The 15,579-nt window shown below is 40.5% G+C and overlaps 1 protein-coding gene across 8 annotated transcripts in view; it reads right to left on the bottom strand.

Annotated features, from left to right (window-relative positions):
- Positions 1–15,579, bottom strand: part of Erc1 (ELKS/RAB6-interacting/CAST family member 1) — a 286,731-nt gene that overhangs the window by 257,010 nt on the left and 14,142 nt on the right. For all 8 annotated transcript variants that reach the window (XM_032905794.1, XM_032905787.1, XM_032905789.1 and 5 more), the window contains exon 2: positions 4,632–5,454. In XM_032905794.1, the coding sequence (XP_032761685.1) occupies positions 4,632–5,300 (669 nt within the window). In that variant the 5' untranslated portion in view covers positions 5,301–5,454. The remainder of the gene's footprint in view (positions 1–4,631; positions 5,455–15,579) is intronic.

The following is a 15,579-nucleotide window of genomic DNA, read 5'->3' as shown; positions in this document are numbered from 1 at the left end:
TCCTCAGGAACTTAGTATGCATAAATTCTACTAGCACTTATTACATTTTTAGTAAATTGCAAGGTTGCCCAAAATACTGGCTAGTTTGCCTTACATTTTGTGTGAGTATTTATATAAAGTTTATTGTATATGTTTTTAAAGATTTTTGAAATTCAAGAATGAAATTGTTTTCATTTAATAAATATCTAAAATTCAGGACTAGAGAGATGGCTCAGCAGTTAAGAGCACTGACTGCTCTTCCTGAGGACATGGGTTCAATTCCCAGCACCCACATTGCAGCTCACACTCTTCCACTGGTTCCAGGGAACCCAGTGACCTCTTCTGACCTCCACAGGTACCAGGCACACACACAGGAATAACTTGAATTTAGTCCCTGGAATTCACATGACAGAAGGAGAATACTGACTTGCAAAACTAAATAAATAAATGGGAAAGGGGGAGGGGCTTTTAAGAGGAGTGATTACTACAGCTAGGGCTAGGGAAGGGTTCAGAGATAAAAGTGCTTGCCTAGCACACAAAAAGCTGGTGGTCTGATCCTGAGTACTGCAAAAATTAAAAGTTACTCTGACTAAAAATTAAATGTATTTTGGTTCTTTCTGCCAAAAAAGAAAAAAAAAGTGAGTCTTCCAAATTATACTTAAGCTGCTCTTTTGAAAATTCATGATAAATTAGCAAACACTTAAAAACAATTTTGTCCTGCTATAATGAAACCACTAGCGGGTTGTGTCTAAGTGGTACATGAATAAGGCCCTGGTATTCAATGCCCAGTAGAAAATCAAAAGTCGGTATAGTGAGGCCCTATCTGAGAAAACCAAAGAAGTAAAATTAAATTTTAAAAAGACTCCCACACTAGATTGCAACATGAATCCAGAGGAGGAAGAGGAGACTGAGTTCCCAGTTCTTTGGGAAGTAAGGTTCTTCCAAGTGAACCACGTCAAATACTTTTGCAACTTTGATTCACTGAATTATTTTTCAACTATCCTGCTACATTCCAAGTAAATAAACGTAACTCTACAAGAAATGTCCCATATTCATTTATATATTTCTATTCATGTGAAGGCTTAATAAATCAAGCTAAAATCCTAGGCTAGCGGTGCAGTTCAGTGGTCGAGCATTTGCTTATCGTGTACAAGACCTTGGGTTGAATCTTCAGTACCTCAACAGAAAAGAGAAGCAGCCAATTCCAAAAAGAAGAAATATTCTAAGCAAAAAGAAACATCAGAGCTAGTGAGATGGTTCAGGAGGCAAAAGCATTTATCACCAGAGCCTGAGGGTAATCGTAGAACCCACCGTGGAAGAAAGCCTGTTCCCATAAGCCATCCTCTGACCGCCACACGAGCACCTCAGCACAAGCCCACAAGCATGTCTGAGCACACACAGATACAACTTAAAGTAAAGAAAGGCACTTCACTTGCCAACTACACTCTCAAACAGAACACTCTATTCAGACAAAAGTTTAGTGAAAGAGCACTAAGATGATTTAGTGTGTGTACATGCTCATGTGAACTTGCAAATATGGACGCTTATAGCTGTATGATCAGGTAGAAGGTCAATCTTGATGTCAGATGCCTTCTAGAATCACTCTCCATCTTGTTTTTTGAGACTGGATCTCTGTTTACACCTGGACCTTGAGGATCCACGAGACTAGCTGGCCAGGAGCTGCAGGGATCCTCCGTCTCCTGGAGGCTAGATTTACAGGTACACATCACCATGCCCAGCTGTTACATGGGACACAGGGATCAAACTCAGGTCCTCACACTTGCATTTTACCAACTGAGCCATCTCCTCTATTAAATAATTAGTCTTAAAATGAGCATACAGCTAAATTCAACACACAGAACTCTTACAAGACATGATCAAGAAAGAAGTACAAGAGACTAGAGAGACAGCTCAGTGGTTAAGCACATGATTGTTGGGTCTCCTCTTCTAGAGGTCGTTGGTTCAAGTCCCAACAATGTGATGGCTTACAACCATGTCCAGTGGGATCTGATGCCCACCTCTGGAATGTGGGCTTACATGCAGACAAAGCACTCATATACATAAACAAATAAACCTTTTTGTAAAAGTACAACAGCTGATTAAAATAAAATCTGAAATGTAACTTATCCAAAAGCCTCACTAGTTCTGCAACCACACAAAGACCACAGTAAGATTTTCACTCCTCTCTACTGAGCTGTCACTAAAGTCTTTCTTAGACACAATGTTTAGAAGATAGATAGATAGATAGATAGATAGATGGTAGATAGATAGATAGATAGATAGATAGATAGATAGATAGATAGATAGATAGATGGAGATATAGATACACAAATATGTACACACACACACACACACAACTACCGTCAAGCAATAGCTATTTGAAAATAAGGTAACAAATAAGTCTGAGACACAGAAACACCTGAGAAGTTTTGTCTTAGACACAAGCATCTAGAAGCCATAATAATGAGCAATGCCCACCAGGCAATCCTAAGCAAATATGTTTCTATCCTGATAGGATTCTGGACCCAGCTCAATCAGATCAAACATTTAAAATGGACCAAAATCCCCAGGCTCAAACAGAAATACAGAAATGTATTTAATTGCTATAAATTCTAATAAACCAGTCTTCTTCACAACTGAAAGATGTCTGACCTCTGGGAGCTAAGGAGAGGATAATGAATGCACTATTTAATTAGGGGCCTACTGCTAGCTGACTATAATCTATTAATTAGCATTCTCAGTGTCTGTATCTCACTGTACTGTCTTTAAAATTGCACCCTTTGTTTTTTGGGCTGAAGTTACACAATTTTAGAATTCTGTGGTAATTACAGTGGGTGCAGGAAGAATGTATCTGCCAGCACTGGTGTTTAATTAGGGCATGGGGTGGACCCAGATAAAGCAATGTTCACCATATTCAGCATGTAATGGTTTCCTTGGCATGAAAAACCTGTGGACTGTTTCTTTCCCAGAAAAATACTAAGTACCCATAATTGTCTTCTCAGAAGATTAAATATTTTGCCTTTGAATACAGCATGACAACTAGAAAAAGAATCCTGAAATGGGTATCTCCACTGATCACCACACTCCCTGAAAGGATAAACATAAGAAAATGCTGTATTTATTTCAAAATCAAAAAATAGGCCAATAACTTTTTTCCTCAATAAACATTTCCAGTTTACTTGACAATAAAACTACCTTATTGGTGGCTATGTTTTCAGCAAGACATGTTGATGATTAGGTAATTCAATAGTGTATTTGGTAACACCAAATACGCTTTTAATTTATGTACTGAGTGATCGAGACAGACTGAGAGACCATGAATCTCCTCTTGAAAAGACCAGTCTTGGGCTGGTGGTCAGGCAAACTAACAGAAATCCAAGCACTTAGGAGTGGAAACACAAGCGTTCCAGACCAGCATATGCTACACAGTGAAATAAGAGAGGAGTGCTGAATTGACTTTAATTGTTTTAAAAATATGAACCTTTTACTTGCTTACTTTTGTACACCGATGAATATTTTTTTATTGAGGTGACTTACAAAAATATGGGGTGAAGGGAGCCAAGCACACACCTTTAATTCCAGCAATCAAGAGACAGAGACAGGTGGATCCCTGTGAGTCTAGGCCAAAAGAACCCTGTCTCAAAAACCAAAACATACAAGCAAACCAACAAAATATCCTGCTCTTATGGGGCTGGAGAGATGGCTCAGCAGTTAAGAGCGCTAGCTACTCTTCCAGAGGACCCAGGTTCAAATCCCAGCACCCGCATGGCAGCTCACAACTATCTGTTCCAGTTCCAGAAGATGTGACACACTCAAAAGACATAGATGGAGGCAAAACATAACACCAATGTAAATAAAATAAAGGATATGATTGAGGGGTTACTTACTTACAGAGGTGCAACTGTATCATCGAAAAACCCACTCCCTTTACTTTTTTGTTTTGCTTTTCAAGAGAGGCTTTCTCTGTGTAGCCCTGGTTGCCTTAGAACTCTCTTTAGACCAGGCTGGCCTAGGGCTCACTCACAGAGATCAGCCTGCCTCTGCCTCCTGAGTGCTAGAATTAAAGGTGGCCACTGCTGCCACCACCACTTCCCAGCAAAAAGCCCACTCCAATATGGGTGAGGCAAATCTGAAGGCAGCAAGACAGGTCCAAGCATCTCCTGCCACAGCCTAGGCAAATGCTCTGCCACTGAACCAAAGTCCTGTTTGGCTGTTTCTAGTGTAACCCAAGTTAGCCCCGGCTTCACTATGTAGCCTAAGCAACCCTTAAGCTTGTTTTTTAATTTCTCCTTTGAGACAGGGTTTCTCTGTGTAGCCTTGGCTGTCCTGGAACTTGTTCTGTAGACCAGGCTGGCCTCCTGAGTGACACGCACCAGCACTGTCCAGCTTAGGTTGGTGTTTTGTTGCCGTCATTGCCGCTGCTTTGTTAGTTTTTTCTTTTTGGATTTGTGTGTGTGAGTGTTTTGCACCGTGTACAGGACCAAATCTGAAAAAGGCTAAGAAAGTAGAAACAGAATTCTAACATAAAAAGAATAAATAAAAAATAAGGAACAAAGATGGGGAACCTCTACGACAGGGTGGAAAAGGAATGCCTCGTTTTATTTATATACTTGGATTCAACCCATAAAGATAAATGCGTGAATGAAACTAACCTGGTTTTCCTCCTGCACAACTCGGTACTGCTCCTTCCAAATGGTGATTTTGGAAGCTTCGTCTTTTCTCAAGGCCCGCTCTTTCTTCAGCTCTGGGCTCCAGAAGGTCTTGATGCTATTCATCGAAGAACTTAATTTGCTCTCCTTTACTTCCACATCTTTCCTCAAAAGATCGTTTTCTCTTAATACTTCCTTTAGCTGCGTCTGCAGATCCATGATGGTGTTATCTCTTGCTTGACGAAGAGAGTGAGGTACAGTGGACGCCATACTAACAGGAGGGAGGTGATGCTCTCCAAACGCTATGGTATCGCTAGCAACCCCACTGCTTGCTATGTTGGGGCTGCTGCCCATAGCAGTCATCCTAACACCGTAAGGCAGGCGTCCCCCAGAACGGCCAAGTGTCATGGTGCTTTTAGGTGTTTCTGCACCCACGTTTTCATGGTCACTTAGGTACATAGGGCCAGATGTAGCATAGGCAGCATTTAAGGACTGTATATTCTCCATTGAAAGGGTTTTCCCACTGCCACCTCCAACACTGTTTCCAGAACTCCCTCCTGTGCTATTTGTTCGCCGATGACCTAAGCGAGGGGACCGAGGAAGCCGAGGTGATCGCCCAGGACTCTGGCTGCTTGGTTCCACTTTCCCCACTGACCGAGCACTTCCATACATGGTTGCAGGGTGAACTTAGGTGCCAGAAATGGTATGAGCAGAAAACAACAATACAAGTCTGTGAGGTTTCTCTATGGCTATAAAGTCAGCTTAAGGCTGTCAGAAATAGCAGGTCACCAGCTGTCCAATCTTGAAGAAATATCTTATGCCATATCTGCAATGAAAAGATCACACATTAAATATCCCAACAATCAATACTTTTCTCAGAAGTGTTCTGATACCTTTATTTGGGAAGAGTCTCTTTTCATTAAGTAAACTCATGGCTTTAAAATCAGATTACCCATAATGTAATGTTTTTCTAACTAAAAATGAGAGTTTCAACTGATAATTACCAAGTAACACATTATTTGAATAACAGGACTCAGAATATTATATAAGATCAATGCAGAAATATCAATACTTGGACACATTATCAGAATCAATAAAAGAATTCAATATATTAGTCAGACATAAGCTCAATATATAAATATTAATACTCAACACATTATTAGAACAAATAACAGCTAAATTTCCGTAAATCAATATTTAAATGCACACTGGGAATAACAATTAGAAAATGTAGCTTTTAAAGTTAAGGTTAGGGAGATGGGGGCTGGAGAGATAGCTCAATGGTTAAGAGCACTGACTGCTCTTCCAGAGGTCCTGAGTTCAATTCCCAGCAACCACATGGTGGCCCACAATAATCTGTAATGGGATGCTCTCTTCTGAAGTGTATGAAGACAACTACAGTATACTCACATATAAATAAAATAAATAAATCTTTATAAAAAAAGAAAAAAGGTAGGGAGATGGATCGGTGTGTAAAGTGCTTGCCATGCAAGGATGAGAACACTTGGTCACAGCCCCAGAAACGAGGTAGAAGTGAAGGCAATAGCATGCGTCTGAAATCTCGGTGCCCCTGTGGTGAGATGGGAGGCAGAGAAGGGAAAATTCTCAGAAGCCCATGGGCCAGCTAAAGAACAAAGACCCCATTTCAAACAAAGTGAAGGCCAGGACCAATACCTGAAGCTGACCACTGCCAACAGGCAAACACACGCACACTCACACACAGGCACACGCACACACACGGATGAGCACGCGCAGACACGCGCGCGCGCACACGCACACAAGCAGGAAGGGGAGAGAGAGAGAGGAAGAGAGGGGGCGAGAAGGAGTGTGGCTCTGGGTTCGAGCCCCAGCACTACACGAATGGACGTGCAGCACACGCATGCTAATAACCTCAGCAGAAGAGGTAAAGGTCATCTTCATCTACAGCTGAGTTTCACATACACAAGACCCTGATCAAAAAGTAAGAGTTAAGTCCTATTAACAACAACAAACCTATAAAAGTACGTTAAACCTAACAAAAAAAAGTTCAAGCATTTAAAACTCTACTAAAGGGTTGGGGATTTAGCTCAGTGGTAGAGCGCTTGCCTAGGAAGCGCAAGGCCCTGGGTTCGGTCCCCAGCTCCGAAAAAAAGAACCAAAAAAAAAAAAAAAAACTCTACTAAAAGACGTAAAATACTACCTTAGTAATAATTTTTTTAAAAAGGCAAAAAGTTACCCATACTGTGCAGGTATCAGTTCTTCTCTCAGTTCATTAACAAAATCCCAGTAGATTTTCCCATAATTCAAAAGGGCTGACTCTAAAATTCAAATGGAAGACTAAAAGTACAATAGCCTGCTCTAGAGGACTCAGATACCTCTGACCTCTGTGACACTTGCTTTCATGTGCATATAAGCCCATGCACATACACATAATTAAAATAATAAAAATAAATCTTAAAAAAATAGAATGTGCTCTTAGCCACTGAGCCATCTCTCCAGCCCTTCCTCCTTTTTAAACTAACTTAGCATGGAAACCTCTCTTTGATGTAAAGTTAACTAGTGCTTTTATGTGTAAAACTGAGCATAAGTAACATGTATTTCATCAATAAAATAATGTACATGATCATTACTATACAATACCCAATAAAGTAAAATTCTGGGAAACAAAGTCAAATCAGATCACCGTATTCTCATAAAGACTTTATTATAAAGGCAGACATGTGACATGTTTATAATCCTAGCTAAAGGAAGTCTAAGGCAGAAGGATCCAGAATTTGAGGCCAGCTTGGGTTACAGAGTAAGACCACATCTCAAAAAATAAGATGAAATAAAATAAACAAAACAAATAAAAGCAGCCAGACGTGGCTGTGTCTGTTGTGATCCCAAGCACTGCGGAAGATGAAGCAAGAGGTTATTAAGTCCAAGGCCAACGTGGGCTTTCACGAACTCCAAACCAAGCTGAGGTACCTCCAGCAAAACTGCCTGGGAAGATGGAACCTCTGCTCTGCTGCCCACCAGAACCTGACGGGAAGATCTGATATCTGAGGACACCACACACTGGTCATGGAATGTGGTTGGTAAAGACTGGGAAGCTTCCTCTCTGATGCCTACTTCTACAGCTGTGAAGGCTATTGGAGAGAAAATGAAGTCATTAACAATATTCCCAGGCTGTGAACAGCAATAAACGGGCTGGCATAGATGTTATGGAAGTAACCAGTCACTTTCAGATTGGATTTAAGGACGGTCCCACAGGAAGAAACACATGCCTGGTATTGCAAATCTAGCCAATTAACCCATGGTTGGGGAGCTCATAGGCCCCAGGGTTGAACCTACTACGATTATTTTGCTAAACGGACATAATACTAAGCTGCCTTCTAAATTTTATCTCTGCATCCGTAGAGTACTGCCACTCTTGGTTTCTTTGTGCACTCAATGATGGTTAACATAGAAACTCACTATTGGTGAGACAAGTGCAGAGAACAAGTGACTGTGGAACGCTCAGCCTAAATGGGACACACACGTACATCCTGCCCTCCGCGAGACTCAGGGATCATCAAGGAAGAGGATTCAGAAAAGTTGTAAGAACCAGAGGTCAGGGAAAATCCAGAGCGAAGAGTGTCTTCTCTTGAGAGAACTTGTACACTACTGAGCTCACAGCAGCTATGGTCGCCAGCACAAGATGAAGCCAGTCAACAGTCTAGCACTGAGTGAAGGGGTTAAAGCTTACACATACCCGTAACTGAAGAGCTATGAACAGCTGATAGCTTCTGAGGTAGGGAGAATCAGTTTTCTTTCAAAGTATGGTCCCCCTTAGTTAACCATGTTCCAGTGGGTGGTTCAACACCCAAAAGAACATGAACACCACAAACCAGTCAACGGGCAACTGGACCAAAAAAAAAAAAAAAAAAAATACACAAAGATGGAAGGATACCAAGGTAGGGATAGTCTGGCTCTCAAAAATCCATAACCAAAATTTCTTATACAAAATAGCTTTACATCTAGACTATGTAGATGCCCACCACTTTACTCTAGAAGTCTTTTCTGGACCCACTAACAGTACCTGATTCAGTGTAAGCTATATATAAATAATTGTGATGCTTAAGTGGGTCATCTGGCAGTAGTGCACCCCTTTAATCGAAGCACTGGGAGGCAGTGGCAGGCGGATCTCTGAGTTTGAGGCCAGTCTGGTCTACAGAGCGGGTTCAAGAACAGCCAGGACTATACAAAGAAATCCTGTCTAGAAAAACAAAAAGAAAAAGTGGTTAAACAAGAACAGTTTGTGCATGTTCAATATAGATACACTTTTCTGAATCCTTTTTGCCATTGATTGGTTTGATCTAAACACAGAACCCAGAGCACACTGTCTCCTACCTTCTACCTGGCTGTTCTGGACGGCTCGTATACGTGGGGAAAAGTGACCTTTCTGGGTGAAAGGTCAAGGAAGAACAGCAGAGGGTGTCGAAGTCTTTGCTCAGTTGTTTCATAACACTCCAAACTCCACTTTGCATATTTATTACCTAATCTCAATGGGTTCTCAAAATAGAACAACAAAACTGAAGTCAAGTCTGGCCACCATCATGCCACCACAAAGCTTCTAGATCATAACAAACACAAGTCAACACTAGCCCCACGCCACAGATACACTTACTCCCTACTCAGCATCCTGGAGTGCATCCAAAGGTCTACATATGCATCTACACACAGTGATTGCAGGGACCCTTTAATTCTCACTCTTCCTCCAAAAGCTGTAAGCATACCACGGAACTGGAAAGTGCTTTAAGAGCAATATTTTATAGTAACCTACCTGAAATTAATTATAAGAGAAGAGGCTCACATAAATATGCTACAAGGCAGTTACAAGAAGATACAAAAGATGTGATTACTACCGTTAGCTACGTAAAGCACTGCCAGTACAATCTGGCCTAAATCTCAAAATCACTAACCTGACCTGCTGTACTAGGTTATACTCATCTGTAACAATCGATATCTGAAAATGAGTTAAGCATTTTAAATTGTTCTTCAAATGTTTTCTCAAAAAGATATAAAATTTCTTGGGTCAAGAATGAATATTTTAAACTCTCTGAAAAACATTTAAAAATCATACTGAAGTACAATTTAACAGAATCACAATTTGAAATGAGCTATCATTTGAAAAAGAAGTTTCAACTTTTAACTAATATATATATTTAACTAATATATATGTATATATATGCATACACACACATGCGTGCGCGCACACACACACACACACACACACACACACACACACACACATATATTAGTGGAAACTGAACCTAGGGCTTTGCACAAGATAAGGAACAGTTACCATTGAGCGGCCATTTCCAACTCAGAGGTTTTCTTCCTTGCTTGTGTTCTGAGTACCCTTGCATGTACCCTAGTCTGGCTTCCAACCTGTCATGCGACTGAGGGTGGCCTTAAAGTCCTGATGTTCCTCCTTCCATTTCGGAGTGTGAGGAGCACAAGCACAAACCATCATGCCTAACATCTACAAGTTTCACTTTTTAAAATATTCTGCATGTTTCATAGGTTCTAAGGTAGATACACAATGTTATTCATACTGCATCATTTGAACCAGCAAGAATGTAAATTTTCAGCAAGAGAATACAATAAAGAATTATGTTCTCTCCAAACTCTAAAGATGCTTCTCTTTACCTGACATAAAGACATCCATAGTATACTGCAGGGAAGCAGGAAAGCAAGTTGTGGAGGACTGCATAGAATAAAATCAGTAGTACACTACATGATATAACACACATATGTTCATATACACACAAGAATGACTCCAACCCTTAGGTCACAAGTAGCCAAGGCTAGCTAAGAATACAATCTCATGAAAAACTGTAATTTATTTATTATGAGAATTTTTGTGATTTATTTGCATGTCTGTAATGTTTGCATTACATGGATGCATGTTGTGCATGTATGTATTTGTAAAGGCCATAGACTAATAATATAAGTTATGACCCTTGGTTACTCTCTACCTTACATATCTGGGAAGGGTTTTGTGCACTGTGTTTTCAGATGCTGATTTCTATGCCCAGACATCTGGTTGCACTCCAAATGGTAGCGTGATCAAGCATCTCCAGTCTCTATGTTATACAAAAATTGTTTTCCATCACCTTTGAATGGTTAATAGAGCTGATCGGCCGATTAACTGAGCAGAGGAGATAGGCAGGATTTCCGATCCCAGTCAGAGGTCTCAAAGAAGATGGGGGGGGTAGGTAGAGAAGGACCAGGAGGAGAAGAAAGTATGGAGAAACCATGTGGAGAAGCCAGGAGGACTCACCATGAGATCATGAAAGCTGCCATGAGGACACACATGAATCAGAGCAAACCAGCAAGACCAGACGGCAGGGAAATGTCTGGGTAGTAGCAGCCTGGTCACGTTAGAATAGACAGAATCTGCCCAGCTAGTAGAGCTTGCAGCTTGCTATTAAAATACCAGGTCTCTGTGTCTTTATTCAGGAGTTAAGCAGGCATAGAAACACCCTGTAATTAATCAGGTACAAGGGACGGACGGGGACAGAGAAATCGCCCCCAAGAAGTGCATTACACCTACACAGTAAGTCAGCATCTCTGACTTGAACCAAGCGCTCACTGACTTGGCTCATCTAGCTAAGCAGACTGATCCACAGACTATCTGCCTCTGCCTCCAGAGTTCTGGGATTATAGACAGGTGAATACTAAGAATCCAAACTCTAGTTCTCACATTTCCATAGGAAGCACTAACATCGTCAAAGCTAGTCCCTTCTGAAAGTTTTGTAATTTGACTGTGTAGTTCTTAAGTGTGAACTTTAAAGATGACATTGCACAGCTATATCAAAAGAGTAACAAAAACCCTGGGCCAGTGAAGTCACCTGATTGGATAAAAGTGCTTTCCACCAAACCCAATACTTTGAGTTCAATCCCAGGGATATGGTGGAAGGAAAGAAATGACCCCTACAAGCTGTCTCTAATGGCTACACACAAAAGTTAAATATAAATGTATTATTTGAAAAATAGAATCAGAGTGAGGCAGGAGAACTGAGAGTTCAAAGTCAATACAGAGTAAAATACAGAACCCTGCCTAACAAAAATAGAAAGAGCATGTATTATATGTTTAAAAATCTCACTATAAACTAAAACATTAAATAAGGACCACTCAGCACTAATTTTCATGGTAATCAATGATGAGTGACAGAGGTTGGACACTGGTTGCTAGCGCTCCTATGAACAGTAGGCTTAAAAAAACAAAAATAGAAATTTACACATTAAAGAAAGCACATGTCTGTTACACCTTCCACATGTAACTTAGCAAAACTAGGTGTGTTCAAACCATGTGTGCCTGATTATACCACCTTACCCTGACTGTGGACTAGAAACTACAGATCACTGGCTAATGAAGCTCCAGCAAAAGGGCATGGTAACCTCAGAGTCTGATAAGAACAGCAAACTAGGAAATTAAAGGTGCAATCACAATATTTGCCACTGTTATTATTTTTCCCTTTTAAAGAAGGGTTAGTAACTCAGTTGCGAATCAGGTAGATTACAGGTTTCAATAATTCTTATCAATTTAATCAACTTAATGGTAAGTTCTATCTTATTCTCACCATGACAAACACCTTGTCAAACAGATACTTAGGAGTGCACAGTGTTGCTAATCAAAACCCTCTGTTTATATCAACAATCTGCTGCTCAGCTCAGGGGAGGCAAGCTCTAGGGTGGGAGCCCTCCCTTGATTCTAAGCCTCACTCACTTGCACTATGACCTTTTAGAATGCTAAAATATTCTACTGTAACTTTAATTATCTTACATTTTATACAAAATCTCATCCTAAATTTAAAAAAAAATCACACAAGTTAAAATTAAGTACATTTGGGTTGGGGATTTAGCTCAGCGGTAGAGCGCTTGCCTAGCAAGCGCAAGGCCCTGGGTTCGGTCCCCAGCTCCAAAAAAAAGAAAAAGGAAAAAAAAAAAAAAAACTAAGTACATTTGATCTCAATAGATATGAAAACCATCCATTTTCAGTATTTATTAATGAGAAATTTTTAGGATAAAAGGAAACTTCTAACTTCAATAAAAGGTATGCACAAAGCAACCAAAGCAAGTATCTGTAGAGAAGTAACTCCAACGGTGCTTGAAACCTACAGCGTGTATGTAAGACTCCCAAGACAGGACAGGGGACCCAAAAAGAACTGGGCACGAGGCATGCCTATAATCCCAGCCAAGCAGGGTGTGGGGCATGCCTGTAATCCCGGCATCCAGGAGCATGAGTCAGGGGCATTGCTACACTAAATAAAAAGACCTTGTCAGGGGAAAAACCCAAAACCACCAGCCAGCCAGTTACCTCCTACAGCTTTCCTCGGGTCCACTGGAAGCTAACATCACACAGTTGTCACAGCCGTCCAATGAGGCATTACAACCACCAAGCAGGTAGGGCATGATGGTACACATTGAAGCCAGTTTTGACAGATCAGGGTCTGAAGAGCAGGGTCACAGACAGCAGAACACACACACACACACACACACACACACACACACACACACACACACACACAAGGCTCCAACAACTATTTCTTCTCCACAGCTTATATCCCCCAGGAAAATCTTTCAAGCAGTACAAAAGTTGCAATGTAGTTGCACTCTGTTTTTCTTCAAGTAAACAATTACAATGAGTATAAGAAAAAAAACCAGCATGTTCTCCAATACTCTTACATGAGTAAATGTTTTATATATTACAGGTAGAAAACAAATTATTCCCAAGAACCCACATACAATCGTGTCTAAGCAACTTGTTATAAATTAACAAAGTATAAGCCAGCAAGGTATTTTTCTCAGCCAGTTTCTCATATTGGCAGGCTACAATTTGCAGTTACAAAGAAAGGATCATTTTATTATTTATCTTAAAAAAATAATCATATAAAAATCTTAAAAAGACGACTAATCTAAACTTTTATATAAAAAACAACTAGTCATTTCTATTTTAAATCCTCAGGGTGCACATCTACTCATTAACAATTTTTTATTAAATCATATCAGGAAGCCAAGGGCAAAAATGGTTACAAGAAATTAATCATCGCCTTGATCACCAACTCAGCTTTAGCAAGAAAGGCACATCAGCTGGTACCAGCGGGCTGCCATTGTTCTTGTTCCCTAGCCTCAAAAATCCCTCACTCAATTATCCGAAGTGTGCCTTTCTGAACTTTAAATTGTTCCTCAAGATTTTTTAAGTCAAAGCCACTAACAAAAACATCTTAACCTAACTAAGCTGACAATCTACATCTCTAAACTCTAAGGGTAGTGATCGTTTCTAATAAACTACATCTCTAAATTCTAAGGGTAATGGTTGAGTCATTAATCTGCTCCAGCAGCAATGCTTGAAAAAGATCAATCATGTCACTGTTACTGTAAGTGCCAATGACACTGCCCAGTGAGGGGCTGGAAACCCCCTAAAGAGTTTTCATACAACTCACAGATTTATGAGGGATGTTATGACCTCAAAGGCAACAGAGAAACTCCACAACAGCAAGCAGTACTAAGGACATGCAGTCCTCAGGGCTCAGCCTCTCTGAGACACACCCATCGTGATTGTTCTAACCAGTGGGTGAACCTCCTGAGTTCTGAGGGCTGTTTGCTGTTCCCTTTGCAGGCAGGGACACACTCTCAGCACTAAGAAGGTGGAGACAGTAGGATCAGGAATTAAAAGTCAGGTTGTGCTATATGAGGTCCTGTCTCCAGGAAAAAAAAAATCCCTTTAAGCAGCAACCTAGACCAAATTCTTACCAAGAAAATGTCCCCAAGCTGGCAATTAGACACTTCCATTTCTGTTACCCTTTGACAATTGGCACAAAGACCAGAGCACCAGAAGTTTGGCTTATTCTTCTTTCTGTTAAGTGACAAACTGCTAGATCTAAAAGGGCTCATCGATCAGGTCTGGGCTTGGCCATGCCTTATGTGTGTATTATGCTAGACATTATAATACTTAACAAAGATAAAAATGAAAGTTCTCTCTGAGAAGTAAATTGCAAGAACATCTCTCATCACTGTTCTATACAACCAAATGCTAGAAATCCTAGCCAGAGAAGGAGGGAAAGGATACCTGAATGGCAAAGAAAAAACAGTAACAATTTCAAAAATAATCTGCAGGTAAGTTATTAGGCTACGCTGGCAAAACTTAGAAAATACAGCCTATTCTGAAAATTCAAATGTGTCTCCATATAGTAACAATAAACAAAAAACAAATGTTATTTCAAAGTTCTCTTTACAACCAAACCTACAGCTTGTGCTCCCAGCACTAGAAGTAAGGCATGATAATTGCCATGGAACCAAGATCATTACAAACTGAAACCAGCTTGGACTATAGAACAGAACCCCATCTTCAAGAACTAAATAATTGGGGTTGGGGATTTAGCTTAGTGGTAGAGCACTTGCCTAGGAAGCGCAAGGCCCTGGGTTCGGTCCCCAGCTCCGAAAAAAAAAAAAAAAAAAAAAAACAACTAAATAATTGAGCCAGGCATGGTGGCACACTTCTTTAATTTTAGCACTCAAGACACAGATTGGATCTCTGTGAGTTCCAAGCTAGTCGGGACTAAATAGTAGAGCATGAGAGGTTAAGTTTATTACTTATTAAATGAATGAATAAAAGTATTTAAATAAAAGTCAGGATCCATGGCATATGCTTGTAGTCCCAGCTATCTGGAAGGCTAGAATAGGAAGCTGAGGTGCAGGTTAACGGAAGCCTGCGAGTTACGGCCAACCTGAACAACACTGTGAGATCATGTCTTGTTAAAAACAAAAGTAATAATACAAAACCAAGTCTACTACAGCAGCATACATAAAACAAGACCCGTGTATGAGCACTGCAAAAGAAAAGAACTACAAACTATCCCTGTCCCTCACGTACTGGCTCACACCTCTAATCCCAGCATTCTGGGCAGCTGAGGTGACTGCCATAAATCTGAGGTTACCCTAG

The sequence above is a fragment of the Rattus rattus genome, chromosome 6, assembly GCF_011064425.1.
Source record: "Rattus rattus isolate New Zealand chromosome 6, Rrattus_CSIRO_v1, whole genome shotgun sequence".
Classification (NCBI taxonomy): domain Eukaryota; kingdom Metazoa; phylum Chordata; class Mammalia; order Rodentia; family Muridae; genus Rattus; species Rattus rattus.
The sequence above is the reverse complement of the archived record's forward strand: the minus strand, read 5'-3'. Positions and strand labels throughout refer to the sequence as shown.